General features: G+C 39.7%; 1 protein-coding gene across 4 annotated transcripts in view; it reads right to left on the minus strand.

Moving 5' to 3' along the window:
* Nucleotides 1-17,500, minus strand: part of SPTBN5 (spectrin beta, non-erythrocytic 5) — a 305,552-nt gene that overhangs the window by 212,848 nt on the left and 75,204 nt on the right. For 3 of the 4 annotated variants that reach the window (XM_078781331.1, XM_078781325.1, XM_078781343.1), the window contains exons 11-14: nucleotides 5,196-5,402; nucleotides 3,374-3,500; nucleotides 1,584-1,720; nucleotides 1,243-1,410 (exon numbers count right to left, since the gene is read on the minus strand). In XM_078781331.1, coding sequence (XP_078637457.1) covers nucleotides 1,243-1,410; nucleotides 1,584-1,720; nucleotides 3,374-3,500; nucleotides 5,196-5,402 — 639 coding nt within the window. The remainder of the gene's footprint in view (nucleotides 1-1,242; nucleotides 1,411-1,583; nucleotides 1,721-3,373; nucleotides 3,501-5,195; nucleotides 5,403-17,500) is intronic. The other variant, XM_078781338.1, reaches the window with a different exon arrangement.

The following is a 17,500-nucleotide window of genomic DNA, read 5'->3' on the forward strand; positions in this document are numbered from 1 at the left end:
CCACCTTTGGTGGTGGAGGAAACAACCTCCAATAACCAGAACAATGATGAAAATCTTCATCTATTAAATAAGCGTTTACTCATTAATAGATAGTAGTCTAAGGCTATTAAAAGGACTTAAAATACAAGTGATGAGGGATGAAAAATGAATGATCGTTTTAAGGCCATTTTCCCCGCTAGAGCTGGGGTTAGCCTTGCGGGCCCCATGACAATCATGGTTCCCTGTTTGAGGCAATGTTTTTATGGCCGGATGCCCTTCCTGACGCCAACCCTTGGTCGCCTCTTACGATGCGCAGGGATACGGTGTACCTATTCTAAGCCGGGGTACACACAGTGATCATTCATCCCAGCAAGCTGGTACTCAATTTGCCGACCTCGGAAGGATGACAGGCTGAGTCAACCCCCCTGGCGTTAATTCAGCGATCGACCGGGATTCGAACCCAGGATCCTAGGATCCCAAGCCGGCACCCTAACCGCTAAGCCAACACCAGGCTATAAGTGATGAGGGATGGTCTTTAAGTCTGTGGCTTGACATAAGAGGTTAATGGTCAAGATAAATCAAACTTTTTTTTCTACATTCTTTCTGCAATGTCACTAAATTTCTCTACATATTTATTTTATAACAATTTGCAACTTTTTGCATAATTATTTTCACATCTCCTTTTGTTGTACTTCCTTGTTCCCTTATTTCAACAAAATTTTCATGCACATCTCAAACCAATTCACCGTGCACAAATTATTTGGTCATAAAGTGACCAAGTTTGATGTACTCATCTGAACACCTAGCTCATGAGGCTGGGAATGCCAGCTTCACATCCCATGGGAATGCCGGCCTAGCTCATGAAACCAGGTTTAAATCCCGGACACTGTGCTCATTTCACGTTCTTGTCCAGTATAGTTTTTGTACTTAGAAGCTCCTCTATAAACTTAAGGTGCTGGAACGTGGGGACAGAGGGAAACCATTTTGGCCACAACAATGGTGATCAGCATCTCCTTCATCAAATTTTATTTTTGATGGAATATCAATTACATTGAGTAGTTTGTAATTCCTTGTTCATATATAATTTAAAGCATTCGTGGAATTGTACTGTATGTTCTGAACCGATATAATATGTACATGGTGAATTGGCTTAAGACATACAGTACATGAGACATTTTGTCAGAATTTGACAAATGATTTACTGATGAATTCTCCTACTTGAGGATATTAAAAAGAGAGAATGTGAGAGTTAATCATTGGTACCTCCGCCATATGGCAAACTTCCTGGTACATCCCATTGAGATTCTGTTGGCGATCTTTGATGCTGTGTCGGTCATGTTGCGATCCATTCGTAAGTGGACTTTTCATCGGAGTCATAGTTCTCTTCATGGAGTTACTGGGTCTGTCCAACACCGGTGTCTTTACAATCTGCTGACGAGTCCAAGAAGTATGAAAATCTTACAAGCCGGGACGAGAGATGAAATTAAGTGAGAGAAAAGAAAGAAGATGAAATGCAATGTAGATTCACCATGACAAATTAAATGAATACTGAATTAGTAGAGATGTTTTATACTCCACTCCTGTTAACCTGATGTATTTCTAACCTTGCAAGGGATTTCCTGGCAGTATTTGGCTGGAATGTGCCCTCGCTGTCCTTGTCTGTTCTTCACTTGCCACCAGTTATTGTTTGCCTTCTTCTGCAGCAGTAGCACTTCTGACTTGGCTGCTGAGAAGTCCTTCCCTGTGAGAGGAAGAATTGAAAAAAAGATGGTAAGTCTCTCAATCGTTGATCACTCGGCCAATGTAGACTAGACGGATTTATGGAAAAAGGCCATGTATAAGCTTCTAGGTGAATTTTGGGGTAAAAGTTGTAAAGTTAAAGTAAAAGAGCTACATGTATATACATGATATATAAATGCTTGTTCAAATAAATTGTCCAAAAATGGCAATTTGGCGGCCATTTTGTTTATGCTAATTAGAAGGTCAAAAACACAAAATTCGGCTTGGGAACCGGGTTATTCGAATTCAGCATACCCTAATTATGTTAAAAAGTGAGGTTCCCAACTTTTACCCAAAAATGCACCTAACATTCACATTTCTCAGAAATCCGTGTAGTCTAATGACAAGCCATCATAATGAACATGTATTCACATCAAGCCATTGCCATGATATATAACCAATGCAGTTGTGAAGATTCATTAATATTTTTAATTACGAAGAAGACCAACAACAAGTAAACTTGCCAGTTAAATTATCCTTGAAGTGTTTTTGGTAAAAGGTGGAAATCAAACGTCCCTCCATATAATGGCTTTCTTCAACGACTCATTAATATTTACCCAGGATACGCAATGCAAAAAGTGTGGCTAAACAATTGGTTCACTCTGTCTGCCTGTCTATCTACAGACGTTAGTCTATGATCGAGGAACTACTCAATTTCAATGGAATGTTACATTTTGAGCACAAATCAGAACATGAATCGGAAAACGAACCTGCAGTTTATCAGTTCCATGGCTCTGAATTTGGCAAATTGTACGGAATCTCCTCCCGACCGTGCATGCGCACAGAGGAGTAAGGTAAGTGTTTTAGTTTGTCTGCCTGTCTGGCAGTCAAACAAAATTTAAATAACTCCAAACAGGAAAATTACTCTGTTTAGGGACCTCATAAAGGACAGTGCTTCAATGATTATAAAATTCCGAAACAAGTCCCACCCCCACCCCCCCTTTAAAACATTTATTTCAATTGAATTATAACTTGAACAGTGTAGAAGAAAAATCTTCTTGGTGGCACTTCAAAAATTCCAGTTTTGCAGTACTTGGACAAAATTTTACACCATTTTACATTATCTCGACCAATCAAATTTGCTGCTCGCGCTCTCAGCGTTTGGAATATCGAGATTCAGACAAAATGGCGGCTCATAAGAAATGTAGAAAGTACTCGGAAACGCAAAGCAAGAGTTTAAAAGACACTCTCTATGTCCTTTTTCTCAAGACTGCATGCGAAGGTGTTCTTTGAATTCTCTAGTTATGTATTATTTTGTCCAATCATAAATGTTTTACTCTTCCTTCCATACGCAGCCAATTAATTAACAAAAAATCCTCAATTTAACCTTCTCTAAAAATAATAACATGGCATTTCATCATCATCATCATCATCATCATCATCATCATCATCATCATCATCATCATCATCATCATTTCGGTTTATGAAGAACGTCAAGCACTGGACAAGGCAGTCCAAAGACTGATATTTGTCAAGTTTACAATAATAAAACAGTGTTTCATAAAACTTACAAATATATATAGAAATAATAATCTTATAAAATTAAATTAATTGCAATTAATTGTAATATATATGGAAACAGTAAACATTTCAACTGAAGTGTAATACAAATTACCTTTATAGTTGTGCAATACCACCACACGTGGCACCTCTTGCTCCTGAACTTCTTCACACTCTATCGTCAAAGATCCCACCTTCTCATCTCTCTTGTCATTCTCCAAAACCACTCCGTCTGCTTCAGTCTTTTTCCATAAAAATAATGAACATCATATTTTTAACATCATCCGAAGAAATGAATGTGTAGACAGAGCCCAGATGCTGGTTTGCATCAGTTATAAGGACTTACTGATGAATTCTCCTACTTGAGGATATTAAAAAGAGAGAATGTGAGACCGTGTACAAGAGCAAGCTTTTGCGCTGGTCAAAAGCTTGCTCTTGTAAGAGAGCCTAGTAGCCCAACACTGTACACTCGCGTAACACCCCAAAAGCTGATACCAGCTTTACAGTTGGTATCAGGTTCTTGTGGTCAAATGCTGCCTTTGCTTTTCGCCAAACATGTCTTCTGGTACTGTGGCCAGTTGCAGTTTCCCCATTAAAATGAATTGAAATGCTATTAATCCGTTCCAGCCCCCCAAAAACCACACCAATTTTTTTTGAAATATATATATATAATACGATGCTCATATTTCAACGACTAACCCGGGGAAGTGGGAGGTGGAGGGGGCGGGGGGGGGGGGGCAGTGCCGGATTAAGCCTCGGCTGGCCCTAAGGCACATTTTGAAATTTTAGAGAATGGCCTGAACAATTTAAATTAGATCTCGAGCTCATAGAAATGGACCCCAGATAAAAGATGAACCGATTCATGAACAAAATATTTAATACAAAAAAAGACAAATATTTAATGTGAAAAGAAACTACTTTCAAACTAGTTTAGGCTATACAATTTGCAGTGTATGAATATATGCATGACAAAACACGCACAGATTTGGCACTTTGCTTTACAGTTTACTAGACCTTAGATTGTAACCTTTCGCGCGTTTACAACTGCAAACTCTTCAATTACGGAACTGAAGTCCAGTTCTCGGAGCAAATCTATTGACGGAGCAAATAATAAAAATTGACGAAAACTGCTTGTCCATTTTTGTGGCCCGAATTTTTGGCTGGCCCTAAGGCACATGTCTTGTCTGCCTACTGGTTAATCCGGCCTTGGGGGGGGAGGGGGGGGGAGGGCAAGAGGGGGGTTATTTATTTTCTTGGCTTGCCTACTTGGGGTTAAGTTTCTTTTGTTTTGATCCATGTTTTGCCTGCAAATTACCAGAATGGCAGGTAATAGCGGGACCAGGAATCAAAGCCACATGAGAAAGCTCAAAAGCAAGTACGCGACCTCTGAGATATTCTGCGAGCTATTCCCATATCAACCTGACATCACTGTAAGTAAACAAGGGGGAGAATTCCTTTGCAATGCGAGTCCCCTACTGGTCCCAATGAATGAATGTTCTTGTTCCAAGCACTCAGCAATTGCTACAGAACAAGTTGCAGTTTCTGTAACTTATCATAATAAATACATGTACCAAGTTTCAGTCCAATATGTTAAAGGGTATGGGGAAAAAGTCTGGAAAACTGACCCATGTATAATATGTGATATTTTCTAGGTAGAAAAAGGGCAAGGGGGACCCTAACTCCATGAAAAATTGACGTAACACCCCAAAACTCAAACTTGTTCTATAACTTTTCATAATAAAGCCATGCATCAAGTTTCAGTTGAATATGTTATAGGGTATGGGGAAACAGTCTGGAAAACCACAGGTGGGACAGAAAAATGGATGGATGGACAGACAGACAGAGAACAAATCTATAGTCTCCTCTGGTGAAACTGAGAGGGGACTAATAAGCAAGACATAAAAATGATACTACATTTAAATAAAGCCAACACTCACACTTTCAGGGGCTCGAGTAATAAGGCCAGAGGCCTGCTTGTCCAGACGCTGGATGTCTGCTGCTGCCGAGGATATCTCCCCATGGAGACGCGTGTGGCGGCGGAGTAAAACCTCGGAGCCTGCCTCATCTCGTCCGCGTTCCCCACCAGCCAGCACCCGTTGCTTTTCACGCAACCACGACTCGACATCATCAACTTCCTCAAAGTGCTGCAGTGGCAAAGATTAAATGAAAGAAATACAAAAGGAAGTCTTTGTATGTACAAATCGATACACAAGGAACTTTGGCATCGGTGGAAGCCATTTGGCTTATGATGCCAGTACTGCACCGACCACAATATCATCACCCATCCATCCACACTCAAGCTATCTCCAAGTCGTGCCAATATCCCCATACACCTCAATCCCCAGTGCATCTAGGTACCTAGGTAATTCACATTTAAAACTATCCACCCACACTGTCACTACCTTTCCAGGTAGACCATTTCATGCATTAACCACTTTCCAAATGAAAGACCCCTGTCTTAAAACTGTCTCCACTCTCATCTTCTTTACCTTCAAGCCATGGCCCCTGGTTCTAACACTTTCCACTCTGCTGAAAAACTTCACTGTACCTATCTTGTCCACACCCTTCATTATCTCAAACTTCTCAATATAATCATCTCCTTTCCAATGTATGAAGTCCTGTCTCCTTCAAAAGTTCTTCGTAGCTTAGGCTAGCTCGTCCCAGGATCAACCTAGTAGCCCAACACTGTACACTCACAATCGCAGCTATATCCTTCCTCAGATGCAGTGACCAAAACTGCACAATATTCTAGATGAATCCTCTCTAAATTTTTGTACAATATTAACACTACTTCCTTTGATTTCTATTTTATCCCCCTACAAATACAAACTTAAACCCTGTTAGCTTCAACCATATAGCTGTCATCCCCATAACTATGACCACCCCAGATCCTACATGTGACACGCTCCAAGATTGCCACTTACAGTCATGTGAAAAAGTAAGTACACCCCATGTAAAGTTTTGACTTTTTCAACATATTTCAACATTCAGCTATTTGATCTTCATTTCAACAATATAGTCAGGTTTGTTATGTAATTGTACACCGCTCCTTTCCTATGCCACCTCCAGGCATTGCAAATCGTCATTGCCGGGCACCGAAGGGGGCTTGGCAGTGACGCACGCTGAAAGAGAGTACTCAGTTTTCACTCTGGTTTCTTGTTGTACACCGCTCCTTTCCTATGCCATCTCCAGGCATTGCAAATCGTCATTGCCGGGCACCAAAGGGGGCTCGGCAGTGACGCACGCTGAAAGAGAGTACTCAGTTTTCACTCTGGTTTCTTGTTTGTTGTACACCGCACCTTTCCTATGCCATCTCCAGGCATTGCAAATCGTCATTGCTGGGCACCGAAGGGGGCTCGGCAGTGACGCACGCTGAAAGAGAGTACTCAGTTTTCACTCTGGTTGTTTTCTTGTTTTCTTTCTTTCTTGGTTGTCCGGACGATATCTCAGCCATCCTTTGAGCTAGGAAGCTGAAATTTCGGCACAGTAGTGAGCAAGTCCTTTGTCAAATACGGTATTTTTTGTTTTTTGAATAATCAATTAATTGAGGAGTTATTTAATTATTAGCGTTTAATTAAGTACTTATTTAATTAATTAAATTTCATTTATCTTCTGACCATTATTAACTCAGGCACCTTTTGAGTTAGGAAGCTGATATTTGGACATGCCAATGACCAGGTGATTTGGCTGCAAAGGATATTTTTGATTTATTAATTAATCAATTAATCGATTAATTATTTAATTATTCGATTAATGACAAAAAATTTTTTTTTTTTTAAGTTACAGATTCTGATGAAATAGTGGTAGTTTATGTGTTCTCTGACCAAATTGATTAATAATTTAATTTTTTTATGATTATTATTTATTTATTTTCATTATTAATCATTTATTTATTTTCTTTCTCATTTGGCCAATATCTCAGGCACCTTTTGAGCTGGGAAGCTAATATTTGGACATGAGTGACCAAGTGATGTGGCTATCAAGGATATTTTTGATTTATTGATTAATCATTTCATCTATTAAGTATTTATTGATTAATCGATTAATTATTTATTGAGTAATCAATTAATTATTTAATTTTTTATAAATGACTTATTTAATTAAATTTCTAAAAGATACATCTTCGGATGAAGCACTACTGGTTTAGTTATGCGATTAGCCAATTGATTATGAAAATATTTTGTGATAATCTTTTATTGATTTTAATTATACAATTAATCAATCAATTAGTGTACACCTCTCCCTCCCAATGCAGCCTCAATGAGCTGCACTGCGGTATTGCCGGGCGCCGGAGGCGCCCCGGCAATGCCGCGCTGCAGCATATTTAATTATTTGGCATGGGGCGGTGTACTTTGAATGTATGTGTACTTGTTTGTTTTCTTGGTTGTCCGGGCGATATCTCAGCCATCCTTTGAGCTAGGAAGCTGAAATTTCGGCACAGTAGTGAGCAAGTCCTTTGTCAAATACGGTATTTTTTGTTTTTTGAATAATCAATTAATTGAGGAGTTATTTAATTATTAGCGTTTAATTAAGTACTTATTTAATTAATTAAATTTCATTTCTCTTCTGACCATTATTAACTCAGGCACCTTTTGAGTTAGGAAGCTGATATTTGGACATGCCAATGACCAGGTGATTTGGCTGCAAAGGATATTTTTGATTTATTAATTAATCAATTAATCGATTAATTATTTAATTATTCGATTAATGACAAAAAAATTTTTTTTTTTAAAGTTACAGATTCTGATGAAATAGTGGTAGTTTATGTGTTCTCTGACCAAAATGATTAATAATTTAATTTTTTTATGATTATTATTTATTTATTTTCATTATTAATCATTTATTTATTTTCTTTCTCATTTGGCCAATATCTCAGGCACCTTTTGAGCTGGGAAGCTAATATTTGGACATGAGTGACCAAGTGATGTGGCTATCAAGGATATTTTTGATTTATTGATTAATCATTTCATCTATTAAGTATTTATTGATTAATCGATTAATTATTTATTGAGTAATCAATTAATTATTTAATTTTTTATAAATGACTTATTTAATTAAATTTCTAAAAGATACATCTTCGGATGAAGCACTAGTGGTTTAGTTATGCGATTAGCCAATTGATTATGAAAATATTTTGTGATAATCTTTTATTGATTTTAATTATACAATTAATCAATCAATTAGTGTACACCTTTCACTCCCAATGCAGCCTCAATGAGCTGCACTGCGGTATTGCCGGGCGCCGGAGGCGCCCCGGCAATGCCGCGCTGCAGCATATTCAATTATTTGGCATGGGGCGGTGTACTTTGAATGTATTTGTACTTGTTTGTTTGTTTTCTTGTTTCCTTGGTTGTCCGGACGATATCTCAGCCATCCTTTGAGCTAGGAAGCTGAAATTTCGGCACAATAGCGAGCAAGTCCTTTGACAAAAACGGTATTTTTTGTTTTTTGATTAATCAATTAATTGAGGAGTTATTTAATTATTAGCGTTTAATTAAGTACTTATTTAATTAATTAAATTTCATTTCTCTTCTGACCATTATTAACTCAGGCACCTTTTGAGTTAGGAAGCTGATATTTGGACATGCCAATGACCAGGTGATTTGGCTGCAAAGGATATTTTTGATTTATTAATTAATCAATTAATCGATTAATTATTTAATTATTCGATTAATGACAAAAAAATTTTTTTTTTTAAAGTTACAGATTCTGATGAAATAGTGGTAGTTTATGTGTTCTCTGACCAAATTGATTAATAATTTAATTTTTTTATGATTATTATTTATTTATTTTCATTATTAATCATTTATTTATTGTACACCGCTCCTTTCCTATGCCACCTCCAGGCATTGCAAATCGTCATTGCCGGGCACCGAAGGGGGCTCGGCAGTGACGCACGCTGAAAGAGAGTACTCAGTTTTCACTCTGGTTTCTTGTTTGTTTGTTTTCTTGTTTCCTTGGTTGTCCGGACGATATCTCAGCCATCCTTTGAGCTAGGAAGCTGAAATTTCGGCACAATAGTGAGCAAGTCCTTTGTCAAAAACGGTATTTTTTGTTTTTTGATTAATCAATAAATTGAGGAGTTATTTAATTATTAGCGATTAATTCAGTACTTATTTAATTAATCAAATTTCCTTTCTCTTCTGACCATTAACTCAGGCACCTTTTGAGTTAGGAAGCTGACATTTGGACATGCCAATGACCAGGTGATTTGGCTGCAAAGGATATTTTTGATTTATTAATTAATAAATTAATCGATTAATTATGTAATTATTTGATTAATGCCAAAAAAAAATTTAAATTTAAAGTTACAGATTCTGATGAAATAGTGGTAGTTTATGTGTTCTCTGACCAAATTGATTAATAATTTAATTTTTTAATGATTATTATTTATTTATTTTCATTATTAATCATTTATTTATTTTCTTTCTCATTTGGCCAATATCTCAGGCACCTTTTGAGCTGGGAAGCTAATATTTGGACATGAGTGACCAAGCGATGTGGCTATCAAGGATATTTTTGATTTATTGATTAATCATTTCATCTATTAATTATTTATTGATTAATCGATTAATTATTTATTGAGTAATCAATTAATTATTTAATTTTTTATAAATGACTTATTTAATTACATTTCTAAAAGATACATCTTCGGATGAAGCACTAGTGGTTTAGTTATGCGATTAGCCAATTGATTATGAAAATATTTTGTGATAATCTTTTATTGATTTTAATTATACAATTAATCAATCAATTAGTGTACACCTATCCCTCCCAATGCAGCCTCAATGAGCTGCACTGCGGTATTGCCGGGCGCCGGAGGCGCCCCGGCAATGCCGCGCTGCAGCATATTTAATTATTTGGCATGGGGCGGTGTACTTTGAATGTATGTGTACTTGTTTCGTTCTTTTTTTGTGGAGATTAGCAAAACTATACATTTTTGGAAAGCTGATAGCACCAGGAATCCTAAAAACCATGTTTCCATTTGCGCAAATTTTTCTTTGCGGCCATATTGGATTTTCAAAATGGCCACCATCGGAAACCTATTTTTCGCGATATCTCAACATCCGAACCACCTAGAGTGCTGATTCCAACACCTATACCCACATTTTTGGGGATGAGGAATCACATGAAGCCATCTAAAATAATCTACACCTACCCTGGGATACCAGGTGGCAGCCTACAGCGGATTTTCAAGATGGCCACTTTCAGGAAACATGTTTTTTTCTGAATATGTATACCACATTGAGTGATGTTTCGCTACATTGTGGCACACGGATCATAATTATGAAACCACATCCCTCATATATCCTAAACAGGTGATTTATGTATTCAAGAGGTAAGTATATAGAGATGAGGCTATACAATCCATAATTATACATGTAATAATTACTTTTATTTGAACATAGAATATTTCCCACAGATGAAATTTTATCTTTGTCAACATTCATCAACATTTTGTCCTCATAGGTTTTCAAATGTCCTCATCACTGTCGTCAGAGCAGAGAACAGGTTGACAGTCATCGTCGTTTTCACATTCGGAGCTGCACAAACACAAGTCTGTGCATGCCAAGTCATTGGCACGGCACGAACACCGTCTCGATGAGCAGTCTCCTTTGCACTGACATCTGACCATCTCAAGTATTGCTTTCGGTGCTGGTGGTACATCTGTCATTAGTGGTTTCAATTCCCCATCGTTGTCCTTGAAGTAGCCATGTTGCTGTGGATCCAGGAACACTTGATGTGCGATAGTAGCCTGAGCCCATACCCTTGCCTGAAGATGTACACGATCAACATGCTGATTTAGAGCCCCTAGCGTTGGAGGTAACTTGTGACTTTCAGTCATGTGTTTACAGAAGAGGTACCAGCGCAACTCCGGAATGCTGTTGATACATATTCCCTTTGGTACGTACACTGCACATACAAATCTTGCCAAGTTGGACATCTGATCTGCGGTCACATCTGCAGCATCACCGAGCATTCTCATGGCCTGTATCACGTCACTATCGGCTCTGACGAAAGCTTCAAACCATGTTGTTTTGCCTATTCGCGAAAACCGTCCAGTATTGTCTGCTCCTGTGAATGTGTGGAATGCTGGCAATGCCTTGGCCTTTTCGACGCCAAGATTGTTCCAGATTGGTTGTACTTGCACAAGGCCCGACACAAGGGAGACAGCAGTGTTTTTGAGCAGAACATCATAGTTAGCTATGACCAAGACCAGGACATCCGTATCAGGAGAGAAGAAGGTAAGCTGTTCTGCGTTGGGATTGCGGCGAGTTGCCAGCACTGCTTGGTGAATCATCAGAGTGTCTGCCTCCTCATGATTATTGTCTTCAAAATGCACGCCTTTGTTACTCTTGGCCTTTCCTGCTGCACATATAATTATCAGCTTGGAGGCATCTCTGTTGTACTCCAACGTTTTCTCAGCCAGATATTCTGCCAAATCTGACTTTGTCTGAGCGTGTGACAAGAACCGCTTCATGGTGATGTGTTGGATCTTGGTATTGTCCTTCACTTGGTACTGGACTGGATTGTGCCCCCCTCGTCTTTTTTGTCTTGTGCTTTGCTTCAACGAATCGGCCTTGTAAGTATCAAACACGAGGATAACTTCGTCAAAATGTCTTGTCAGTGACATCAATCTGGTATTAAAGCTGACACTGAGATCTTCAACGGTTACTGTTGCAGCTGGTTTTGTCGACAATTTCTGTACAAGAACCATGGCGTCGACTACTGCTATTTTCATAGCTGCAGAGTTATGGACTTGAGCTTGAGGACTTGAGGTCGGAGCTAAGTCACCCGGAGCTAAGTCTCCATGTTTCACAAGGAGATGGATTAACTTTGACTTGTCAAGGCAAGGAAGCAGGTCACCGTTTGGTGCGAACAAGGCGCGAGGTGTAAGGGTGAATTCGTAGTTGCCTATTGCGTCTTTCTGGTCAACATCACGGCTTGATTTTGTCAATATCATCAGCCTTCCATACAAGTCTTTTGTTTCCTTCAAGTCGACTGACTTGTCCCTGACCATGATCTTGGTCTTCTTCACACCAGACAAGTACATCGTGTTGTTTTCTTTTTTCACGGGTGCAAATAAGCTGACTGTTCCGTTGATTCTTTCATCAACATACTCTTCGTACAAGTGTTGACCAATGTTGTCGATATTCAGGATTTGTGACGTGTGCTCCTCTGGGACATAGGCATGTGTGATCAAGTTGTATATGCTATTTCCTTCTGTGGTAAATGGATTGCCATGACTCATGATAGCAGCCTTGATCTTTTCAACCGCTGTATTGTTCAGATTCACTGCCCTCGGACTAAGTTTGTGGTGTTCTGTCACTTTGTCTGTTTTGGTGTCGAACTGATCTTTGAATTCTCTGGTCAGCCGTGACAATTCTGGAGAGGCCATAAAGAATCTCTGCCTTGCATTGGCATTATTGGAGATGCCTGGAAGTCCAGAATGAACCTTCATTGCTCTGTTTTCCTGTTCACAAGCGTGGTCTGCACCGATTGATACAAAGGGGATGCTAGATTTCGTTACTGAGATATTTCCATTCTCGAGTTCCCTGTATGTGGCCGGATGCGTCTTCCTCAGGTCATACATATCTGCTATGTATCGCGGCCAAAGACGTTTGTATTTGATACGATCCATGGAGAAAAATAGCTTGCTGAGTGCCTCACCAGATTTGAGGTGGAGTTTGAGATCTGCGTCCCGAGAAGCTTCCACAAAGAACAGAATTGTCTCCACTCGATGCAGGTAATTCATCAAGGACTTGAACATGGCTTTTTTGGATTGTTCTGTTTCCCAAGTCTTGAATATGTTCACAACATCAGCTGTAGTGATGACATTCAACAGCTTTGTGTTGGCTTCTTTCACACTTGTGGCTTTGGTGAACTTGTCCTTTTCTGAACATGCCTCGTCTATTTCTTCTGACATATCTGAGCAAACGGCTTTCAACTGTGGATAATCTTTGAAGAACAGGTCCAGCGCCATTTCATAAAGTGCTATATATGAATAAATATGAGCACGGAGAGTGCGTTTGTAATGCGAACATCTCAGGATCTGCCTTGTTGTTGAAGGTCCGTAGAGGTCGGCCTCTATCCACGCGTCATCAATACCTGAGTTCTCAATGGAAGTACCCAGGGCTCTCAAAGCAGCCATGACCACATGCAGCTCGCCAAGCCGAGGTACAACGGTACCTTTCAGGTCTGGCCTTGCATCCAGCAGCCTTATCACCTTTTCATAGAGGGCCATATCCCAGGAAATGACTGTAGGGTGGCTTGTACCAACAACTAAGTTCTTTAGCTGAGTTGTCTGAGAGATGACGGTCAGAAGAGTCGACCACTCGTGTGCTACTTCAGGTAGAAGGGGTAAGACTCCGACTTGTGTCAAACTGTGACTACCCGACAGCAATGAGTGGTATCCTGCCCAACCAGGTATATATGTGCTGTTTGATTTCTGCATTCTGGTGATCATAGAAGCAACCAACCATCCTAGATGTGTAAGGTGATACGCTGGTGATATACCATCCTTGCTGATGTGGAATGTGTCTGTTCTCTTTATGGTTTTCGGCACCGGCTTGTCACAATGAAGCATAGGAACCTGGTACGGGGTCACTGACAAACTGGTAGTGTCAGCTATGCTCAGTTGTGGCGCCAATGTTTCTCCTTGAGTGTCACCTTTTTGATAAACAGCAATGATTGTTCCATGGGTTGTCCCTTTGCCATCCACGCTGTCTTCAGCAAAGTCTGTGTTATCAGCTGCAAAAAACACAAAAGTTCCCTTCTTCAAAAATGGAGGAACATAAAGTCCTTGGAACTTCAGGGTGTTTTCCACAATGGCATTTGCTAGGGCTGTTTCGAGGTGCATAACACGACTGTACGAGACACAGTAACCTTGAGAGCAGAGACTTTCCAGGAGTTTCTTGTTTCTTGTGTCATGGTGAACTGCCAAGGCTAATCCTAGAGACTGTGGAGTTTCTTGTGATTTGGTTGATCGGAAGGTCGCAGAATCAGTTTTGGGCCTATAGTTCACTTGCTTGTCAGATTTGAATCCACCCAATAGCATCTGACTAACAGTGAGTACTTCTCTGTTAACGTGAGTGGTTCGTTTTTCAGTTTCTAGTGTTTCTGTTGGCCCCACCATAACCCATCTGATCATTGCGTGGGGTGCTGCTGGAACATCATCTGTGCTGCTAGTGACCTGTATAGCATCGGATGAGTTTTCCTGTTGGTGGAAGTTCTTGATAATTCTGCGCAATGCCTTTGCTGCTTTATAGATAATATTCAGATCGTCTACTTCACTTTCTATCATGGCAGACTGAACCATATCGGATTCGCATGCATCTGGGGAGTAAAGAACAGAAGGTTTTCTCCTGTCCTTTTGCCTAACAGACGTTACGTGTGGTAGTTCTAGAAGAATTCTCTCCTTGAGCCAGTGTCTACTATATGCAGGGAAGTGGTGCGCCAATGGATCTGTGCCACCAAGCAAGTTGATGTATGTTGTTTCAATATGTGCCATGGATAAGTATTGTTTATTCTGAGTTTGACAGTCGACAAGGCTAATCAACTCAATCAAACATGATGTTTGAAACGGATGACCTCTCTCTGTTGTTCCCTTGTTATCCTTGGTACGTAACACATGGAATACATTTGTTGTCCAACATGACTTGTGGTATTGAACATCGATTGCATGTGCATCAGTGGGTGAGATGGATGTGTTTAACCTAGTTTGCAGGGTGAGATTTCCAGACAGCTCCACAGCATCGTGTAATGCTTTCCCACCGTTTTCTGTTCTCAATGTGTACAATTTTTGCTCGTTATCTTCCTGGCAGAAAAAGCAATGTTCCTTAATGAATGGAGCTGTTGCAGAACGTGTAAACGGACTGGTGGTGGAAGTTGATGGTTCGTCCAGTTCTGTGCTTTTTCGCTTTTGTCCACGTTTTTTCTCTGTGTAGGAGCCGGCTGAAATGTGATATTGATGGCGGTCTTTGGCACGTTGTACCTTCTCTTTGTTGGTTGCATTTGAATAACAGATACGATGCCAAACTGCATTATTGAATTGCAGACTTTCACTTGTTTCATCCTTTAAGCGACTGTGAATTTTAACATATTTTCCATCATGGTAGGCTGCTCTATCATTAAGGGTTTGTAGCAAGTGTTCAAACGAGTCCGGTTTGGGCTGCTGGACAAGCGTTCCATATTTTGCTGAAGCGGTTTGACAAATTATGCAGTGCTGCCACTGTGTGGGCTGAGTCGTAACTTCACTCATCTTCTCTCAAGACCTGCAAATATATAAAACGACAACAGGTAAGTAATTGTGAGCTTCATGAGGTTTATTTTAAATGAACTATTAGGTCTGATATAATGACTTTCCATGTACATGAACTGAACATGTTGAAATGATTATTTTCATGTACATGAATTATGAAATGAAATGAGTAGATTATTTTAGATGGCTTCATGTGATTCCTCATCCCCAAAAATGTGGGTATAGGTGTTGGAATCAGCACTCTAGGTGGTTCGGATGTTGAGATATCGCGAAAAATAGGTTTCCGATGGTGGCCATTTTGAAAATCAAATATGGCCGCCAAAGAAAAATTTGCGCAAATGGAAACATGGTTTTTCGGATTCCTGGTGCTATAAGCTTTCCAAAAATGTATAGGTTTGCTAATCTCCACAAAAAAAGAACGAAATTATAAATCTGAACATAATGAACCTGACTAATATTGACAGATAAAGGTGATATAATATAACAAATATCATGAAACAATTTTGTAGTCCATTGTATAATTTAAATAAACATAAATGCAAATTTCGCATTTGGAAAAAGTAAGTACACCCTTGGCTCTAATAGGTGGTATTGCCCCCTTTGGCAGAAACAACCTCAAGTAGGTGTTTCTTATAACTGTCTACCAGTCTCTGACATCGACTGGGAGAAATTTTTGCTCACTCCTCCATGCAGAATTCTTTCAGCTGTGCAATGTTTGAGGGGTTTCTTGCATGCACAGCTCGTTTCAAATCGCCCCCACAACATCTCGATGGGATTTAGATCTGGGCTTTGACTTGGCCATTCCAGAACCCTCCATTTCTTTCTTTTCAGCCATTCCTTGGTGGATTTACTGGTATGTTTAGGGTCATTGTCCTGTTGCAAGGTCCACCTTCGGTTGAGCTTCAACTTTCCGACAGATGGCCTCACATTATCCTCAAGCACCCTCTGGTACAATGAAGAATTCATAGTGGATTCTAAGATGGTGAGCTGCCCAGGCCCTGATGCAGCAAAGCTGCCCCAAACAATAATATTTCCACCACCATGCTTTACAGTTGGTATCAGGTTCTTGTGGTCAAATGCTGCCTTTGCTTTTCGCCAAACATGTCTTCTGGTACTGTGGCCAAATAGCTCTACCTTTGACTCATCTGTCCAGAGCACATTGTTCCAGAAGTGCTGGTCTTTGCCTAGGTGTTCATTGGCAAACTTTAGTCTTGCCCTGAAGTTCTTTCTGGACAGCAAAGGTTTCCTCCTGGCACACCTCCCATGTAGATCAAATTTGTGCAGCCTCTTTCTAATGGTAGACTCGTGCACTTTGACATCAACAGTGGCAAGAGCTACCTGTAGGTCCTGTGATGACATTCTGGGGTTCTTAGAAACTTCTTTCAGCATCTTGCAGTCTGCTCACGGGCTGAACTTGCTGGGGCGGCCTGGCCTGAACAAGTTGGCAGTTGTTTGGTATCTTCTCCACTTGTAGATGATCTTCCGAACAGTCGAATGATTGATTTCAAATTGTTTGGAGATCTTTTTAAATCCCTTCCCAGACTCGTAGGCATCTATAACCTTCTTTCTGAAGGCCTCAGAGAGCTCTTTTGATCTAGGCTTGGTGATGCCGCACACTTCAACCACAAAGAGTAAACCAAACTAAATGTCTGAGGTTCAAATAAGACAGGTTCCTCCAAGATCCTCTCTAACGATGTTCTAATCATTTGCACCTGAGCTGGTGCACCTGATTCTAATTTTAGGTATTTGAAGTAGTGATAAATGTAGGGGTGTACTTACTTTTTCCACATGCGAAATTTGCATTTATGTTTATTTAAATTATGCAATGGACTACAAAATGTAAATGTTTCATGATATTTGTTATATTATATCACCTTTATCTATCAATATTGCTGAAATGAAGATCAAATAGCTATATGTTGAAATATGTTGAAAAAGTCAAAACTTTACATGGGGTGTACTTACTTTTTCACGTGACTG

The sequence above is a fragment of the Myxine glutinosa genome, chromosome 1 (genome assembly GCF_964187855.1).
Source record: "Myxine glutinosa chromosome 1, kmMyxGlut1.1, whole genome shotgun sequence".
In the NCBI taxonomy this organism is placed as follows: domain Eukaryota; kingdom Metazoa; phylum Chordata; class Myxini; order Myxiniformes; family Myxinidae; genus Myxine; species Myxine glutinosa.